The sequence below is a fragment of the Symphalangus syndactylus genome, chromosome 22, assembly GCF_028878055.3.
Source record: "Symphalangus syndactylus isolate Jambi chromosome 22, NHGRI_mSymSyn1-v2.1_pri, whole genome shotgun sequence".
Classification (NCBI taxonomy): Eukaryota; Metazoa; Chordata; class Mammalia; order Primates; family Hylobatidae; genus Symphalangus; species Symphalangus syndactylus.
This window is the reverse complement of record NC_072444.2, coordinates 11,834,970-11,853,174: the sequence shown is the minus strand read 5'-3', so window position 1 is coordinate 11,853,174 and position 18,205 is coordinate 11,834,970. Positions and strand designations below refer to the sequence as shown.

The 18,205-nt window shown below is 44.5% G+C and overlaps 1 protein-coding gene across 4 annotated transcripts in view; it reads right to left on the bottom strand.

The window, feature by feature from the left end:
* Positions 1-18,076, bottom strand: part of AUNIP (aurora kinase A and ninein interacting protein) — a 42,142-nt gene extending 24,066 nt beyond the window's left edge. For 3 of the 4 annotated variants that reach the window (XM_055262730.2, XM_063631565.1, XM_063631567.1), the window contains exon 1: positions 17,839-18,076. In XM_055262730.2, coding sequence (XP_055118705.1) covers positions 17,839-17,916 — 78 coding nt within the window. In that variant the 5' untranslated portion in view covers positions 17,917-18,076. The remainder of the gene's footprint in view (positions 1-17,838) is intronic. The other variant, XM_063631566.1, reaches the window with a different exon arrangement.
* Between the last annotated feature and the right edge of the window lie 129 nt (positions 18,077-18,205).

The following is an 18,205-nucleotide window of genomic DNA, read 5'->3' as shown; positions in this document are numbered from 1 at the left end:
TAGCCCATGGATCAAGGAGTAATTTCGATTTCTATGTCTTATTATTTAACAACTACATTTCATAAGACCACAGGTGCCATAGATAATTCCTGTGATGGATCTGGGCAAAGTAAATTGAAAATCTTCTGAAAAGGATTCACCATTCTAGACGCCAGTAAGAACATTCGTGATTATCTGGCCATGGTGGTGCTGCCTTATAATCTCAGTTACTCAGGAGACTGAGACTAAAGGATCACTTGAGCTCAGGAGTTTGAGATCAGCCTGAGCAAAATAGCGAGATCCTGTCTGTTTGAAGAAAAAAAAAAAAAGGTGGGGGGGGATTCATGATTCATAGGAGGTGGTCAAAATAACACGAATAGAAATTTAGAAGAATTTGATTCCAACTCTCGTGGATGACTTTGCAGCATTTAAGAGTTCAGTGAAGGAAGTAATTGTAAATGTGATGGAAATAGCAAGAGAACTAGAATTAAAAGTGGACCCTGAAGATGTGACCGAATTGATATACTCTCCCAATAAAAATTTTAATGGATGAGAAATTGCTTCTAATAGATAAGCAAAAAAAAAGCGGCTTCTTGCGATGGAGTCTACTCCTGGCGAGGATGCTGTGAACATTGTTGAAATGACAAAAAAAAATTAGAATATTATATAAACTTAATTGAGAAAGCAAAGGCAGGGTTTGAGAGGATTGACTCCAATTTTGAAAGGAGTTTTGTGGGTGAAATGCTATCAAACAGCAACATATGCTGCAGAGAAATCTTCCATGAAAGGAAGAGTCATCAAGGCAGCAAGTTTCATTGTTTTATTTTATTTATTTATTTATTTATTTATTTATTTATTTATTTATTTATGTAGACAGTTTCGCTCTTGTTGCCCAGGCTGGAGTGCAGTGGCGCAATCTCGGCTCACTGCAACCTCCGCCTCCCGGGTTCAAGTGATTCTCCTGCCTCAGCCTCCTGAGTGCTGGGATTACAGGTGTGTACCACCATGCCCAGCTAATTATTGTGTTTTTAGTAGAGACGAGGTTTCACCATGTTGGCCAGAATGGTCTCTTGACCTCATGATCCACCTGCCTCGGCCTCCCAAAGTGCTGGGATTACAGGTGTGAGCCATTGCACCTGGCCAAGTGTGACCCTTTCTTATGCTCAAGAAATCTATTATCAAAAAAGAGCTGGGATCATATACATAACTCCTCTCACTATTAGAAAATGTTCTCATGGTTCCACAGCACTTAAATTCAGTTTAGCTCTTATTTTATCTTTTATCTCTTCTGATAATTTATCTATAAGTTTATCTTAAAGTTTTGCTTCAAACAAATATAATTCCTTTTTTTTTTCATGATTCACTATGACCTTCAACTCTAGTACATAAAATTTGATGTAACTTCCTCTTTTCATAATGTCACTCTGGTCTTAAATTTGTATATGAAGTCTCATGTTCCACCATTGACATACATGAAAGTATTATTCCTTTTGCCACGCTCCTTCTTCCTTTATGCTTCCCAGGGCCCCTACTCATTCTCCTCCACTTTTAGAGTCACCAAGAGCATCATCACCAAGTCCCTCTTTCCTTTTAGTCTTTCCCAGCATTAATTTGATGACATTTAGGATGAAAACCTTTCTAGTCAGCACTGTCATGCCTCATTGAGTCAGGCTGAAAGGATGATGCTACCTCATAAGCATGCCCTAAGAAGGATTGTTTAAGAAGTGTTACCAAGAAAAGCTATCAGGGGTCTCATCATTATGCATCTCCAACAACTTAAGTTAGCTCTGTTGAATTAGTAACAAAGTATTCATTCAACACTTGCTTCAACTTCAAACCTCTCTTAGGTTCTCTGCAGAACTGAAAACACACTACCTTGGTTTAGGATCTCATAAACTCTTGCCTAGCCCTAAACTATGACAATAGTCTCTTAGCTGGTCAGGCCTCCATTCACCACCTATTTCAATTCATCCCCCACATAACTTCTAGATTAATCTCAAAGTACAGCTGTGATCACGTCATCTTGCTCAAAATCTGTCAATAGTTTCTCTGCTACCTGTAGCATAAAGTGTAGACTCACACTGCACACATTGATGATTCCAGTTTACCTTTTTCTCTACTACCAAAAGCCCTCCATGCATCCCGTAACATAATACTGAACTACATGTCAGTCCCTGCTGATGGCCTCCAACCTCCTCATTTGTATGCCTCACAGAGAAAGGCATTTTTTACACCCAACTCCAAAACATACTCTTCAGCTTGCCACCAAGCATTCCTGATTCCCCTAGCCATGTGTGGTCTCTTCCTCTTCTGAACTGGCCATTCATCACTTGGTGTCTGAAAACTTATCATCCTACAAAATCCTGGCATCAGCATGTGATTCACATACCTTTTTCCTATCCTGCACAGAACTTAATATAGCTTAATACATATAATAGGTACTCAATTCAATAAATACTTTAGGAAGGTAGATATGCAGGAAGGATTTCCCGTTTTCATTTTATTTATAGCTTACTCATTACATTTTCAGCACAACAGCAATAGTGCTGTCAGAAAACACTAAGGCTTTTCTAATGCTGTGATCCAAGCTAAGATGAGCTGTCACAATAACTGATGTCACAGATAAGGTCCAGAACACAGATGGGATGGAAGCGTACACCCACGGAGAACTATGAAGTTTTCCATCCCAAAGTAATCTAACAACACAAATTTATTGCAGGAATCTTCTCAAGCACCACCCTGTATTGGTTTTTCATCTAAACCTCATGAAAATTCAACGGAGAAAGGAGAAAAGCAAATTTCTTCTATCACAATTCCTAATTGGAGACCTAATATGTCTATATCCACTGGCATTACTAAGTCTCATAAAAGGGTGCTCCCAGGCCGGGCACGGTGGCTCACGCCTGTAATCCCAGCACTTTGGGAGGTCAAGGCAGGCAGATCACTTGAGGTAGGAGTTCGAGATCAGCCTGGCCAACATAGTGAAACCTCATCTCTACTAAAAACACAAAAAAAATTAGCCAGGCATGGTGGCATGCACCTGTAGTCCCAGCTACTTGGGAGGCTGAGGCAGGAGAATCACTTGAACCAAGGAGGTGGAGGCTTCAGTGAGCAGAGACTGGACCACTGCACTCCAGTGGGCAACAGAGTGAGACTCCATCTCAAAAAAAAAAAAAAAAGCTGGGTGTGGTGGCTCACACCTGTAATCCTAGCACTTTGGGAGGCCAAGGCGAGCGGATCACCTGTGGTCAGGAGTTCAAGACCAGCCTGGCCAACGTGGTGAAACCCTGTCTCTACTAAAGTATAAAAATTAGCCAGGCATGATGGTGAGTGCCTCTAATCCCAGCTACTCAGGAGGCTGAGACGGGAGAATTGCTTGAACCTGGGAGACAGTGGTTGCGGTGAGATCGCACCACTGCACTCCAGCCTGGGCAGCTAAGCGAGACTCTGTCTCGAAAAAGGGTACTCCCTGCTAATGAGATTTTTTTCACTTAAAGGACATAATGCATGCATGTCAGAAGTCATTGTACATTTACTCTCAGTTTTGCTCTAATAAGGACTACTTATTGAAGATCTGTTTAAATCTTCTCTTATTTTAACTACTTCCATTATAGCAATGGCTGCATGTGGCTCTCTCAGTCACAGAGATGACAGTCCTATAAAAGAAAGACGACCATTGTGCCTCAACTGAAATGCAGTGGAGGAAGAATCCTCACCCTGGAGCAAATCCTGAATCCCCCTGGAAAGTGTTAACTTCAACAGAAGTATTGTAGTATATGGATACAATCAGCAGCTATATACCTATTCTCCCAATTTCCAAATACTATTTCGAGTCACATTTTCTATTTTTATTTTTCTCTGTCCTTTACCTACTCAGGTACCAATTTCTGGCTGCTAAATGTAATCATATGTGAAGATGCAAAAGGGCTTTAAAAGACACTGAGAGCTGGTCCAAATAACTGGACCAAAATTATAGCTTAAAAAACAGTTTTGTTTTTGTTTTTTTTGAGACGGAGTCTCTGTCACCTAGGCTGGAGTGCAGTAGCGCGATATTGGTTCACCACAACCTCTGCTTCCTACGTTCAAGTGATTCTGCTGCCTCAGCCTCCCAAGTAGCTGGGATTACCGGCATGCGCCACGATGCCAGCTAATTTTTTTTTGTATTTTTAGTAGAGATGGGGTTTTACCATGTTGGCCAGGCTGGTCTTGAACTCCTGACCTCAAGTGATCTGCCCACCTCAGCCTCCAAAAGTGTGGGATTACAGGCATAAGCCACCACGCCCGGCCTTAAAAAACATTTAAGCAATCCCCTACTAAGCCTATTTAGGTCCTTCTTGAGTGTACCTATACTTTTATATAGAGAGAGACCAATAAACCAAAATAAAAATAAACAACTGGCCAGACACAGTGGCTCACACCTGTAATCCCAGCACTTTGGGAGGCACATCACTTGAGCTCAGGAGTTCAAAACCAGCCTGGCAACATGGTGAAACCCAGTCTCTAACAAAAATACAAAAAAATTAGCCAGGTACAGTGGCGCATGCCTGTGGTCCCAGCTACTTGGGAGGCTGAGGTGAGAGGATCTATTGAGCCCGGGAGGCAGAGGTTGCAGTGAGCCGAGATCACGCCACTGCACTCTAGCCTGGGTGACAGAGTGAGATCCTGTCTCAAAAAATAAAATAAACAACTAAAAATAAACAACTTTCAACTTCTACCATCCTGGACTAAGCCCTTGTTATTTCTTACCTAAATTTCAGCAGTATCCTCCAAATTCCTCTAGCCTACCTGTCAGGATACTACACACTCTCAAATAACCACTAATGGGTTAATCTTCTTAAGAGATAGCTCCAATGACAACAAATGCCTTCCATCAATTTCCAACAACATAGCACTAGTTTACCCCCACAAGCTCACCTTCAACTCCAGGGAATAGTCTACACTTTAGCCAAATTGAATTATTCCCTATGTAGTAAAGAATCTTGGCCAGGTGCGGTGGCTTGTGCCTGTAATCCCAACACAGTAAAACCCCGTCTCTACTAAAACTACAAAAATAATTAGCCTGGGTTGGTGGTGCACACCTGTAATCCAGCTACATGAAAGGCTGAGGCAGGAGAATCGCTTGAACCCAGGAAGCGGAGGTCGCAGTGAGTCGAGATCGTGCCATTGCACTCCAGCCTGGGCAAAAAGTTTTTTTGAAACTCCGTCTCAAAAAAAAAAAAAAAATCTTACCCAAGGAGAGGCCTGGCAGCTCCTGAGAGATAATCTCTAAATCCTTGGAATGTCCCACCTGATAGGAGTGTTTTGTTTTGTTTTTTAACCTGGGAGCCTTGGGCCACACCAAATAATCTGTGCTAACAATGTGATTTATGGAGGGGTCTTTAGGTCATGCATTAACAGCATGACCTCTATAAGGGCTGAAAACTAAAGTCAGCAGGAAGGTAAGTCAACCACATGCATGTGACTGAGCCCCCAAAACAACTCTGGACATCAAGGCTCAGTTAAGCTTCCATGATTGGCAGTACTCTGTGTGTACTGTTACATATCACTGCTGAGAGCAGTTGGCATTGTCCATTTCTTCACTAGGAGAGGACACTGGAAGATTTAGGCTTGGGATTCTCCCAGACTTGGCTCTCTATGCCCCTGCCATTGGCTGATTTTCATCTGTGTCTCCTCACTGCAATAAACTGTAACCATAACAGCTTTCAGTGACTTCTGTGAGTACTTCTAGCAAATTATGAAACCCGAGAATGGTTTTGGGGACCCCCAAACTTGCAGTTGCTGTCAAAAGTTATGGTGGTCTTCAGGACTCCTTAACTTTTATTTTGTGTTTCACAAACATCCCTTATACTTCCTGTTTCTGTGGCACTATTCATATTGTCCCACTGCACTCCCATTGCTTTCCAACAAAATCTGGCCCTTCGTTTAAGGTCTAACTTCCACAAAGCGTCTTTCTTTTCATTTTAACAGCTTTATTAATAGAGATACAATTCACTTACCATAAAATTTGCCCATTTAAGTATACAGTTAAGTTTTAGTATACTTAGGAAGTTGTGTAATTATCACCGAATCTAATTTTAGAACAGTTCTCATTTCCCCCAAAAGAAACCCTCTAGCCTTAGCAGTCATTCCTCATTCCCATCCCACCCCAGGCCCAGAAAATCACTTACTTTCTTTTCTACAGATTTGCCTATTCTGGGCCTTTTATGTATCATACAATATCTAGTCTTTTGTGACTGGCTTCTTTCACTGAGCCTAATGCTTGGAGGTCCATCCACGTTGTAGCATGTTATCAATACTTCACTCTTTTTTATTGCCAAATAATATTCCATTGTATAGATATACCATTTTGTGTTATTTTGTTTGTTTGAGACAGGGTCTCATTCTGTCACCTAGGCTGGAGTGCAGTTACGCAATCTTGGCTCACTGCAACCTCCGCCTCCTGGGTTCAAGCAATTCTTCTGCCTCAGTCTCCTGAGCAGCTGGGATTACAGGTGCCTGCCACCATGCCTGGCTAAGTTTTGTATTTTTTTAGTAGAGACCGGGTTTCACCATGTTGGCCAGGCTGGTCTCAAACTCCTGACCTCAAGTGATCTGCCCATCTCAGCCTCCCAAAGTGCTGGGATTACAGGCGTGAGCCACTGCACTCAACCCTAGATATACTATTTTTTTTACCAGTTGATGTTCATCAGTTGATGACTACTTGGATTGTTTCCACTTTTTGGCTATTATGAGAAACGCTGCTAAGAACATTTGCGTGCAAGTTTTTTTTTTTTTTTTTTTTTTTTTTGAGACGGAGTCTCGCTCTGTCACCCAGGCTGGAGTGCAGTGGCGCGATCTCGGCTCACTGCAAGCTCCGCCTCCTGGGTTCACGCCATTCTCCTGCCTCAGCCTCTCCGAGTAGCTGGGACTACAGGTGCCCGCCACCACGCCCGGCTAATTTTTTTTGTATTTTTAGTAGAGACGGGGTTTCACCGTGGTTTCACCGTGGTCTCGATCTCCTGACCTCGTGATCCACCCGCCTCGGCCTCCCAAAGTGCTGGGATTACAAGCGTGAGCCACCGCGCCCGGCCTTGTATGCAAGTTTTTTGTGCAGACATACGTTTTCCTATCTCTCGGGGGTACATACTTAAATGGGCAAATTTTATGGTATATTAATCATATCTCAATAAAGCTATGATCACATCAGCACTCTGGGTGTGATCATAGCACTCCAGTCTGGGTGACAAATTGAGACCCTGATTCTAAAAACAACAACAACAACAACAACAAAACAACTGACCATAAATATAAGGGTTTACTTCTGGACTTCCAATTCCTTTGGTCTATAATATGTCTACCTTTATGACAGTATCAAACCATCTTAAGTACTGTAACTGTATAGTAATGTTGAAATCAGTACATGTGATTCCTCCAACTTTGTTACTCTTCAAGCTTGTTTTGGCTTTTCTAGATCCCTCAGATGTCATGAATTTCTGGATCAGACTGTCAATATCTGCAAAAAGGACAACTGAGATGTTGATAAGGACTGCACTGATTCTGTAGATCAATTGGGGAGTATTCCTATCTTAAGATTAAGTCTTCTGATCAATGAACATGTAATGTCTTTCTATTATTTACATTTTTAATTTCTTTCAATGAGTTTTATAGTTTCCAGTGTATGTCTTGCACTGTTTTGTTAAATTTAAGCCTAAGTATTTTATTCTATTTGATTCTATTGTAAATGAAATTATTTCCTTAGTTTCATTTTTTGGATAAAATCCTACCATATAGAAGTACAATTGATTTTTGTATCCTGTCACATTGCTGAACTCATTTTTTCTAATTTTTTAAGTGGATTCCTTAGGATTTTCTATACATAAGATCATATTTTCTGCAAACAGATAATTTTACTTCTTCCTTTTCAATCTAGATATCTTTTATTTCTTTTTCTTGCTAAATTTCCCTGCATAAAATCTCTAGTGCAATGGTAAACAGAATGGCAAGATCTTTGTCTTGTTGCTGATTTAGAAGTGGAAACATTCAGTCTTCTTCCATTAAGTATGATGTTAACTGGGTTTTCATAGATGCCCTTTGTGAGGCTGAGAAAATTCCCTTTCATTCCTGGTCTGTTGAGTGTTTTAATCACAAAATGATGTCTGTCAAAATGCTTTTTCTGTGTCTATTGAGATGATTATGTGGTTTTTGTCTTTTATGCTATTAGTATGGTATATTAATTGGTTTTCAAATTTAAACCAACCTTGCATTCCTAAGATAAATTCCTCTTGGTCATGATTTATAATCCTTTTTATGTGTTGCTAAATTTTGTTTACTTGTATTTTGTTGAGTATTTTTGTATCTGTATTCATAAAGGATACCAGACCATAATTTCCTTTTCTTGTGATATCTTGGTCTAGTTTTAGTATCAGAGTAATACTGGCCTCAAAATGAGTTGGAAAGTGTTCCCTCCTCTTCTATTCTATTTTTTTAAGAGAGTCTGAAGGACTGGCATAATTCTTTAAATGTTTGGTAGAATTCACGAGAGAAACTATCTGGACCTGGACTTCTCTTTGCAGGAAGTTTTAAAATTACTAATTCAATCTCTTTGTTGTAGGTCTATAGACCAAAGGAATTGAACTGAAAGTCCAGAAGTAAACCCTTACATTTACAGTCAGTTGATTTTTATCTATTTCTTCTTCAGACAAGTTTGGTAGTCTGTGACTTCCTAGGAATTTGTCCATTTCATCTAAGTTATCTAAATGTGTTAGCATACAGTTGTTTATAGTATTCTCTTATAATTCTATCTCTTTTTATTTTCTTTTTTAGACAGTCTCACTCTGTCACCCAGGCTGGAATGCAGTGGTACAATCTCAGCTCACTGCAACCTCTGTCTCCCGGGTTCAAGTGATTCTCCTGCCTCAGCCTCCCGAGTAGCTGGGACTACAGGTGCATGCCACCATGCCTGGCTAATTTTTTTATTTTTAGTAGAGATAGGGTTTTTTCAGCCACCTCACCTGGCCTCTTGCTGACTGACTGATTGAGACAGGGTGTCACTCTGTTACCCAGGCTGGAGCGCAGTGGCTCAATCACTGCTCAATGCAGCCTCAACCTCCCTGAGTTCAGTGATCCTTACACCTCAGCCTCCTGAGTAGCTGAAACTACAGGCATGCACCACCATATCAGGCTAATTTTTGTATTTTTTTGTAGAGATAGGGTCTCCCTATGTTGCCCAGGCTGGTCTTGAACTCCTGGGCTCAAGGGATCCTCCCACCTCAGCCTCCTAAAATGCTGGGATTATAGGTGTGAGCCACTGTGCTCTCTTTTATTCTTGATCAGTCTAGCTAAAGGTGTGTTGAGTTTGTTGATCTTTGCAAAGAACCAACTTTTGATGTTGATTTTTTTCTTTACTATTTATTTTCACCCTAAATTGTATTATTTCCTTGCTTCCGGTCACTATGGGTTTAGATTGCTCTTTTTTTTCTAGTTTCTTAAGATAGAAGATTAGGTTATTTAAGATTTTTTTTTTTTTTTTTTTTTTTTGAGACAGGAGTAAGTTTCACTCTTGTTGCCCAGGCTGGAATGCAATGGCATGATCTCAGCTCACTGCAGCCTCTGCCTCCTGGGTTCAAGCAGTTCTCCTGCCTCAGCCTCCTGAGTAGCTGGGATTACAGGTGCCCGCGACCATGCCCAGCTAATTTTGGTATTTTTAGTAGAGACAGGGTTTCGCCGTGTTGGCCAGGTTGGTCTCAAACTCCTGACCTCGGGTGATCCACCCACCTCAGCCTCCCAAACTGTTGGGATTACAGGTGTGAGCCACTGTGCCTGGCCGAGATTCTTTTTAATAAAAGCATTTACAGCTATAAATATCCCTCTAAGCATAGTGTTAGTTGCATCCCATAAATCTTGGTGCATTGTGTTTTTGTTTTCATTTATCTCAAAGTACTTTCTATTATAATTTTCCTTTTGATTTCTTCTTTGACCCTTGGTTATTTAGAAACGTGCTGTTTGATTTCAACCTATTTGTGGATTTTCTACTTTTTCTTCTGTTACTGATTTCTACTTTCATTCCATTATGGAGAATATACTTTGTATGATTTCCATCTTTCTAAATTTATTGAGATTTGTTTTTTTTTTTTTTTTTTTTGAGACGGAGTCTCGCTCTGTCGCCCAGGCTGGAGTGCAGTGGCGCAATCTCGGCTCACTGCAAGCTCCGCCTCCCGGGTTCACGCCATTCTCCTGCCTCAGCCTCTCCGAGTAGCTGGGACTACAGGCGCCCGCCACCACGCCCGGCTAATTTTTTTGTATTTTTTTTTTAGTAGAGACGGGGTTTCACCGTGGTCTCGATCTCCTGACCTCGTGATCCGCCCGCCTCGGCCTCCCAAAGTGCTGGGATTACAAGCGTGAGCCACCGCGCCCGGCCCAATTTATTGAGATTTGTTTTGTGACCTAGTATTTGTGGAGAATGTTCCATGTGTCAGGGAGAAGACTATGTATTCTGCTGTTGTTGGGTAGACTGTTCTATATTTCTGTCTCTTAGGTCTACCTGGTTTATAGTATTGTTCAAATCTTTTTTCCTTGTTGATATCCATGATTTAAAGTGGGTATAGCCGGGCGCGGTGGCTCACGCTTGTAATCCCAGCACTTTGGGAGACCGAGGCGGGCGGATCACGAGGTCAGGAGATCGAGACCACGGTGAAATCCCGTCTCTACTAAAAATACAAAAAAATTAGCCGGGCGTGGTGGCAGGCGCCTGTAGTCCCAGCTACTCGGAGAGGCTGAGGCGGGAGAATGGCGTGAACCTGGGAGGCGGAGCTTGCAGTGAGCCGAGATCGCGCCACTGCACTCCAGCCTGGGCGACAGAGCGAGACTCCGTCTCAAAAAAAAAAAAAAAAAAAAAAGAGAAAGTGGGTATTAAAGTCTCCAAATATTGTTCACAAAATCTTTCTTAATATTAGCTATATTAGTGTTGTATTGCTTTGTAACGAATTACCACAAAACTCGGAAGCTTAAAACAATAAACATTCCGCCGGCGTGGTAGCTCACGCCTGTAATCCCAGCACTTTGGGTGGCTGAGGCAGGCGATCACCCGAGGTCAGGAGTTTGAGAACAGCCTGACCAACATGGGGAAACCTCGTCTCTACTAAAAATACCAAAATTAGCCAGGTGTAGTGGTGGGCGCCTGTAATCCCAACTACTCAGGATGCTGAGGCAGGAGAATCGTTTGAACCCATGAGTTGAAGTTTGCAGTGAGCTGAGATCGTGCCATTGCACCGCAGCCTGGGTGACAGAGCAACTCTGTCTCAAAAAACAAACAAACAAACAAAACAAAAAAAATTAATCTCACACAGCTTCTCAGGGTGATTAGCTTGGTGGTTCTGGCTAAGGGTCTCTCATGAGGTTGCATTCATGATGTTGGCTCAGGCTACAATCATCTGAAGCCTTAACTGGGGCTGAAAGGATCCACTTCCAAGGTAGCTCACTAACATGGCTGTTAGCAGGCTTCATGTAGCAACATGGAAGCTAGCTTTTCCCAGAGTGAGCAATCAAAAGAGGTCACAAAGCCATTTATGACCCAATCTGAAAAAAATCACACACCATATTCATTAGAAGCAAGTTACAGCCGGGCGCGGTGGCTCACGCCTGTAATCCCTTTGGGAGGCCAAGGCAGGTAGATCACCTGAGGTCAGGAGTTTGAGACCAGCCTAGCCAACATGGTGAAACCCCGTCTGTACTAAAAATACAAAAATTAGCCAGGCATAGTGGTGCATGCCTGTAATCCCAGTTACTCGTAAGGTGAGGCAGGAGAACTGCTTCAACCCAGGAGGTGGAGGTTGCAGTGAGCCAAGATCACGCCACTGCACTCCAGTCTGGGCAGCAGAGCGAGACTCCATCTCAAAAAAATAAACAAACAAATAAATAAATAAATAGCAAGTTACCAAGTCCAATCCAAACATAAAGGCAGGAGAATGAAGCTCCACCTCTTGAAGGGAAGAGTGTGGACATATTTTAAAACCATCACAGTCCACCTTCTGGCCCCAAATTACATACATTATTCCCATATGCAAAATATACTCCCTCCCTCCCAAAACTCTACAAAAATCTCATCTCTTTATAGCATTAGCTTAATATCAAGGATACTAGCATCTAAAACAGGTACATGTGAAGTCCAAAAATGTAGTTTAAATACAGTTCCTTTAGATCTGCAGGCCTGTGAACTAAAGACAAATTATCTTCCCTCATACATCTAACATACAATTTGGAATAGGCATAACTGTTACAGACACTATGTTCAAAAAGGGGGAAATAAGAGGTACAAGTGGGTCACCAGTCAATGGCAATTCTGAAATCCAGCCAGGCATTTATTATCTCACAACTTCTGTGCATGAAGAATTTGGGTTAAGCCTAGATGGGTGGGTCTGTCTCACAGTCTAGTGAGGTTGCATTCAAAGTATCAACCAGAGGTGCAGTATCCAATTTCAAGATGACTCCCTCACTCACACAACTGTTGGCAAAAGGCCTCAGCTCCTCACTGCATGAACCTCTCCACAGAGCTGCTTGAGTGTCCTCACAACATGACAGCTGGCTTCTCCCAAAGAGACAATGAAGCTAAAGCTGCAATGTCATTCATGACCTAGATTCAGAATTCTTTTTTTTTTTTTTTTTTTTGAGATGGGGTTTCACTCTATCACCCAGTCTGGAGTGCAGTGGCACAACCTTGGCTCACTGCAACCTCCACCTTCCGGCTTCAAGCAATTCTCCTGCCTCAGCCTCCTGAGTAGCTGGGATTATAGGCACCCGTCACCAAGCCTGGCTAATTTTAGTATTTTCAGTAGAGATGGGGTTTCACCATGTTGGCCAGGCTTAGACTCAGAATTCTAACACCATAACCTACCACATTCTATTCATTGGAGTCACCAAATACTGTCTGTGCTCAAGGAAAGGGGAATTAAGTTCTATCTTTTAGAAGGAAAAGTACTGAAGAATTTGTGGACATACATTAAAACTGCCACAATCCTCCACCCATGATAAACTTTTTTTATTTTTTGTGGAGTTGGGGTCTCATTATATTGCCCAGGCTGGTCCCAAATTCCTGGCTTCAAGTGATCCTCCCGCCTCAGCTTCCCAAAGTGCTGAGATTACAGGCATGAGCCACAGTCCTATTTAATTTTCTTTTTAACAAACATATATTATTTTCATAATATAAAAACAAACTGAAAGCAAATCTAGTATACATACAAGGCCTAAGTAACGAGGCCAAATGGGTAGTTCAAATTAGGAGAGAAGCAAACTCACTCCAAACACAGACTACTATTGTCTACTGGCCAGACTACAAACTACTCATTCTCTCAAAAACAGCAAACAATTCTGTTTAGAGATCAAGTGGGAAGAGGCATGTTTTCAAAAACACAGCCACTAGCTACTGCCCATCCATCCCTGACATTAAAACTGAAAGGACAGGCTGGGCACGGTGGCTCAAGCCTGTAATCCCAGCACTTTGGGAGGCCGAGGCAGGTGGATCACGAGGTCAGGAGATCGAGACCATCCTGGCTAACACAGTGAAACCCCGTCTCTACTAAAAATACATAAAATTAGCCGGGCGAGGTGGTGGGCGCCTGTAGTCCCAGCCACTCGGGAGGCTGAGGCAGGAGAATGGCGTGAACCCTGGGGGGTGGAGCCTGCAGTGAGCCGAGATCGTGCCACTGCACTCCAGCCTGGGCGACAGCGAGACTCTGTCTCAAAAAAAAAAAAAAAACAAAAAAACTCAAAGGACTGTATGCCTATTCGATAGCCACTCTAGGAAGAGGTACCTTGTGAAAGGGAATCTTTAGTACTCTTCTCTGGGTTGGAAGTCAGAGTAATAGATAATAGTCAGGAACCAAAGATTTTAACAAGTATCTTTGGGAATCAAGTAACAAGAAGGAGAAATGGTGTTAGTGAGTATGGTCATAAGGTCCAGGCCTCTAGAAAGCAGAATAAGTTAAGGGCCTAGAGATCCTGGAGGATTCCATACCTGTCATGCACTACATCAACAAGACAAATGTTTTCACCATAACACTGCCAGGGAAAAAGGGGGTATAAGAATTATAAGAATTATAGACAGACCAGGCACGGTGGCTCATGCCTGTAATCCCAGCATTTTGGGAGGCTGAGGCAGGCAGATCACTTGAGGCCAGGAGTTCGAGACCAGCCTGGTCAACATGGTGAAACCCTGTCTCTACTAAAAATACAAAAATTAGCCGGGTATGGTGGCACACGCCTGTAATCCCAGCTACTCATGAGGCTGAGGCAGAGAATCGCATGAACCTGGGAGGCAGAGGCTGCAGTGACCTGAGATCATGCCACTACACTCCAGCCTGGGTGACAGAGCAAGACTCCATCTCAAAAAAAAAAAAAAAAAAAAAAAAACAACAACAAAACAAAATTAGGCTGGGCGTAGTGGCTCACGCCTGTAATCCCAGGAGGCCGAGGCAGGCAGATCACCTGAGGTTGGGAGTTCAAGACCAGCCTGACCAACATGGAGAAACCCCATCTCTACTAAAAATACCAATTCACCTGGGCAAGGTGGTGCATGCCTGTAATCCCAGCTACTCTGGAGGCTGAGGCAGGGGAACTGCTTGAACCCAGGAGGTGGAGGTTGCAGTGAGCTGAGATCGCACCACTCCAGCCTGGGCAACAAGAGGAAGACTCCATTTCGGGGAAAAAAAAAAACAAAACAGAATTATAGACAGAGAGACAAATATTGGCTCTCCTCTTCCCTGTGGAATATTCGCTTTCTCTCTCTCCTGAACTCTTCCTAATTCTATTTCTGTCCTCTTTCTAAATTAAACTGGTGGCTGGGTGCAATGGCTCACACCTGTAATCCCAGCACTTAGAGAAGCCACGGTGGGCAGATCACTTGAGCTCAGGAGTTCAAGACCAGCCTAGCTAACACAGCGAAACCCCATCTCTACAAAAAAAAAAAAATACAAAAAATGAGCTGGGCGTTGTGGCACTATGCCTGTAGCCCCAGCTACTCGGGAGGCTGAGGCAAGAGGATCACCTGGAGCCAGGGGGGGTTGAGGCTGTAGTTAGTCGTGATTACGCCACCGCACTCCAGCCTGGGTGACGGACTGAGGCCCTGTCTCCAAAATTAACTAACAAATCAAAGTGGTATACAAGTTTCCCAAGCATCCCATGTCATTCAAGAATGTATTCAAAGCATACAAATGGCTTATTCCTAATTCAAGGAGTAATAAATAGCTATTGCACATTTTGATTTTTTTTTTTTTTTTTTTTTTTTGAGACTGAGTCTTGCTCTGTCACCCAGGCTGGAGTGCAGTGGCACAATCTCAGCTCACTGCAACCTCCACCTCCTGGGTTCAAGCAATTCTCCTGTCTCAGCCTCCCGAGTAGCTGGGATTACAGGCACCTGCCACCACGCCTGGCAAATTTTTGTATTTTTTGTAGGAGAGACGGCGTTTCACTATGTTGGCCAGGCCGGTCTTGAACTCCTGACCTCAGGTGATCCACCTGCCTCGGCCTCCCAAAGTACTAGGATTACAGGCGTGAGCCACTGCACCCGGCCATTTTGATAATTTTTTAAAAAATAAAACAATCGACTGGGCACGGTGGCTCACGCCTGTAATCTCAGCACTTTGGGACGCCGAGACGGGTGGATCATTTGAGGTCAGGAGTTCAAGACCAGCCTGGCCAACATAGTGAAACCCTGTCTCTACTAAAAATACAAAAATTAGCCGGGCGTAGTGGCGGGCGCCTGTAGTCCCAGCTACTCGGGAGGCTGAGGCGGGAGAATCGCTTGAACCCGGGAGGCAGAGGTTGCAGTGAGCTTAGATCGCGCCACTGCACTCCAGCCCGAGCAACAAGAGTGAAACTCTATCTCAAAAATAATAATAATAATAATAGGCCGCGCGCAGTGGCTCACGCCTGTAATCCCAGCACTTTGGGAGGCTGAGGCGGGCAGATCACGAGGTCAGGAGAGCGAGACCATCCTGGCTAACACGGTGCAACCCTGTCTCTACTAAAAATACAAAAAATTAGCTGGGCGTGGCCGGGCGCGGTGGCTCACGCTTGTAATCCCAGCACTTTGGGAGGCCGAGGCGGGCGGATCACGAGGTCAGGAGATCGAGACCACGGTGAAACCCCGTCTCTACTAAAAATACAAAAAAATTAGCCGGGCGTGGTGGCGGGCGCCTGTAGTCCCAGCTACTCGGAGAGGCTGAGGCAGGAGAATGGCGTGAACCCGGGAGGCGGAGCTTGCAGTGAGCCGAGATTGCGCCACTGCACTCCAGCCTGGGCGACAGAGCGAGACTCCGTCTCAAAAAAAAAAAAAATTAGCCGGGCGTGGTGGTGGCCGCCTGTAGTCCCAGCTACTCAGGAGGCTGAGGCAGGAGAATGGCGTGAACCCCAGAGGTGGAGCTTGCAGGGAACTGAGATCTTGCCACTGCACTCCAGCTTGGGCGACAGAGCAAGACTCCATCTAAAAAAATAATAATAATAAATAATAATAAAACGATCAAATTTCTTATCTATAAAACCAGGATAACGACAAAATCTACTTTATTGAATTTTGGTGAGTACCTGCCATTGATAAAGTGTATAAAGTCTCGGCAAAGTGCCTGACACATAGAAAGCACTCAATAAAGGTTAGGTATTGTTGTTACTATTTATACACGTCTTTTCTTCCCTATAAGACTGTGAGCAACCTGGCCGGGCGCGGTGGCTCACGCTTGTAATCCCAGCACTTTGGGAGGCCGAGGCGGGCGGATCACAAGGTCAGGAGATCGAGACCACGGTGAAACCCCGTCTCTACTAAAAAATACAAAAAATTAGCCGGGCGTGGTGGCGGGCGCCTGTAGTCCCAGCTACTCGGAGAGGCTGAGGCAGGAGAATGGCGTGAACCCGGGAGGCGGAGCTTGCAGTGAGCCGAGATTGCGCCACTGCACTCCAGCCTGGGTGACAGAGCGAGACTCCGTCTCAAAAAAAAAAAAAAAAAAAAAGACTGTGAGCAACCTGAGAGCAAGAATCCTGCCCCTAGTGTCTGTTTTGAGCCTGTTTTTTGTATGTGAAATGGGTATCATTACACTATCTACCATACAGAATTGTACCAAACAAGGTAACATACCTAAAACACTTAGCACCAACATAAAATGCTCAATAAACATGAATGATTGTTATCTCGCACTTTTGTTTCTTTACAGTGACTGAAGGGCATCTTGCCCAGGTGACCGACCTGAGTGTGATTTCCAGCTCCTTCTAGTTAGGCGGGCCTAGGTTATTAGTTACTGAACCCCAGTTTCCTCATTCCCAGTAAGAATGACGATACATATAACGCATATTCAGTATCTAATGCAGTATCCGGCACCCAGTGACCGCTCAGTACATAGGAGACCAGCTCCCCTTCCCCTCAAAGTTACCGGTTCTGGGCAGGCAGATGGCCTGCAACTTGGCAAACTGGGTGGAAACAGACCCTGGGGTGAGAATTTCCCAAATTTGCATTCGCATCCATCTCCCAACGCTCCAGCCTCTACTAGGACGTCTCGCAAGGACCGTGGCCTCCTAGGGAGCCTGCTCAGTTCAACTGCCCCGAGAGAACTTTCCCTCCGCCTCTCACACACCTGAACCCTCGCCGCCCGTCCCTGCGCGCCGCTCCTCCACACCCCTCAACAGCACGCTCCTTCCTTCCGTCCCTCCCACCCTCCCCAAGCCCCATTTTTCAACCTTCTTCAGACCACAGTCGCTCTCACCTGTGAATTCCCCAACCCTGTTCCCTTCTCTGTCCCCGACTTCGCTTTCATCATCTCCAGGTGTCCCCCCAACTCCTCCCGTCTTACGCCTCCAGGCCCTACCTGGTCCCCAACGCCCTCTCTTCCCCCAGCGTCCCACCTGCACTTTCCGCCTCTTCAGCGCCGCCGCGTCCAGCCACACGCCGCAGGCCTCCTCCTCGGGACCTGTCCGCCTCATGGCCGCTGAGGAGACGAAGCCCGCAGGACGCCGGCGCAGGCTCCCGGCGCCTCAGGGAACGCCAGAACCGCGGCCGCCGACGTTCGAATCTCGCGCCAACGCTGGGGGCGGGGCTACGTCGCGACCGCCGCGGGCGCGAGCCCCGCCCCGGCAAGGGCCCCGCCCCAGGCAAGGCCCGGCCCCCTTCGCTGTGCCCCGCCCACGCACTAACCTTCGCGGCCGGTCCCTTGAGTGCGTGCGGCGCCTTTCCCTGCGCCCAGGAGTGCGTGTTCTTTCTGATCCGCTCATT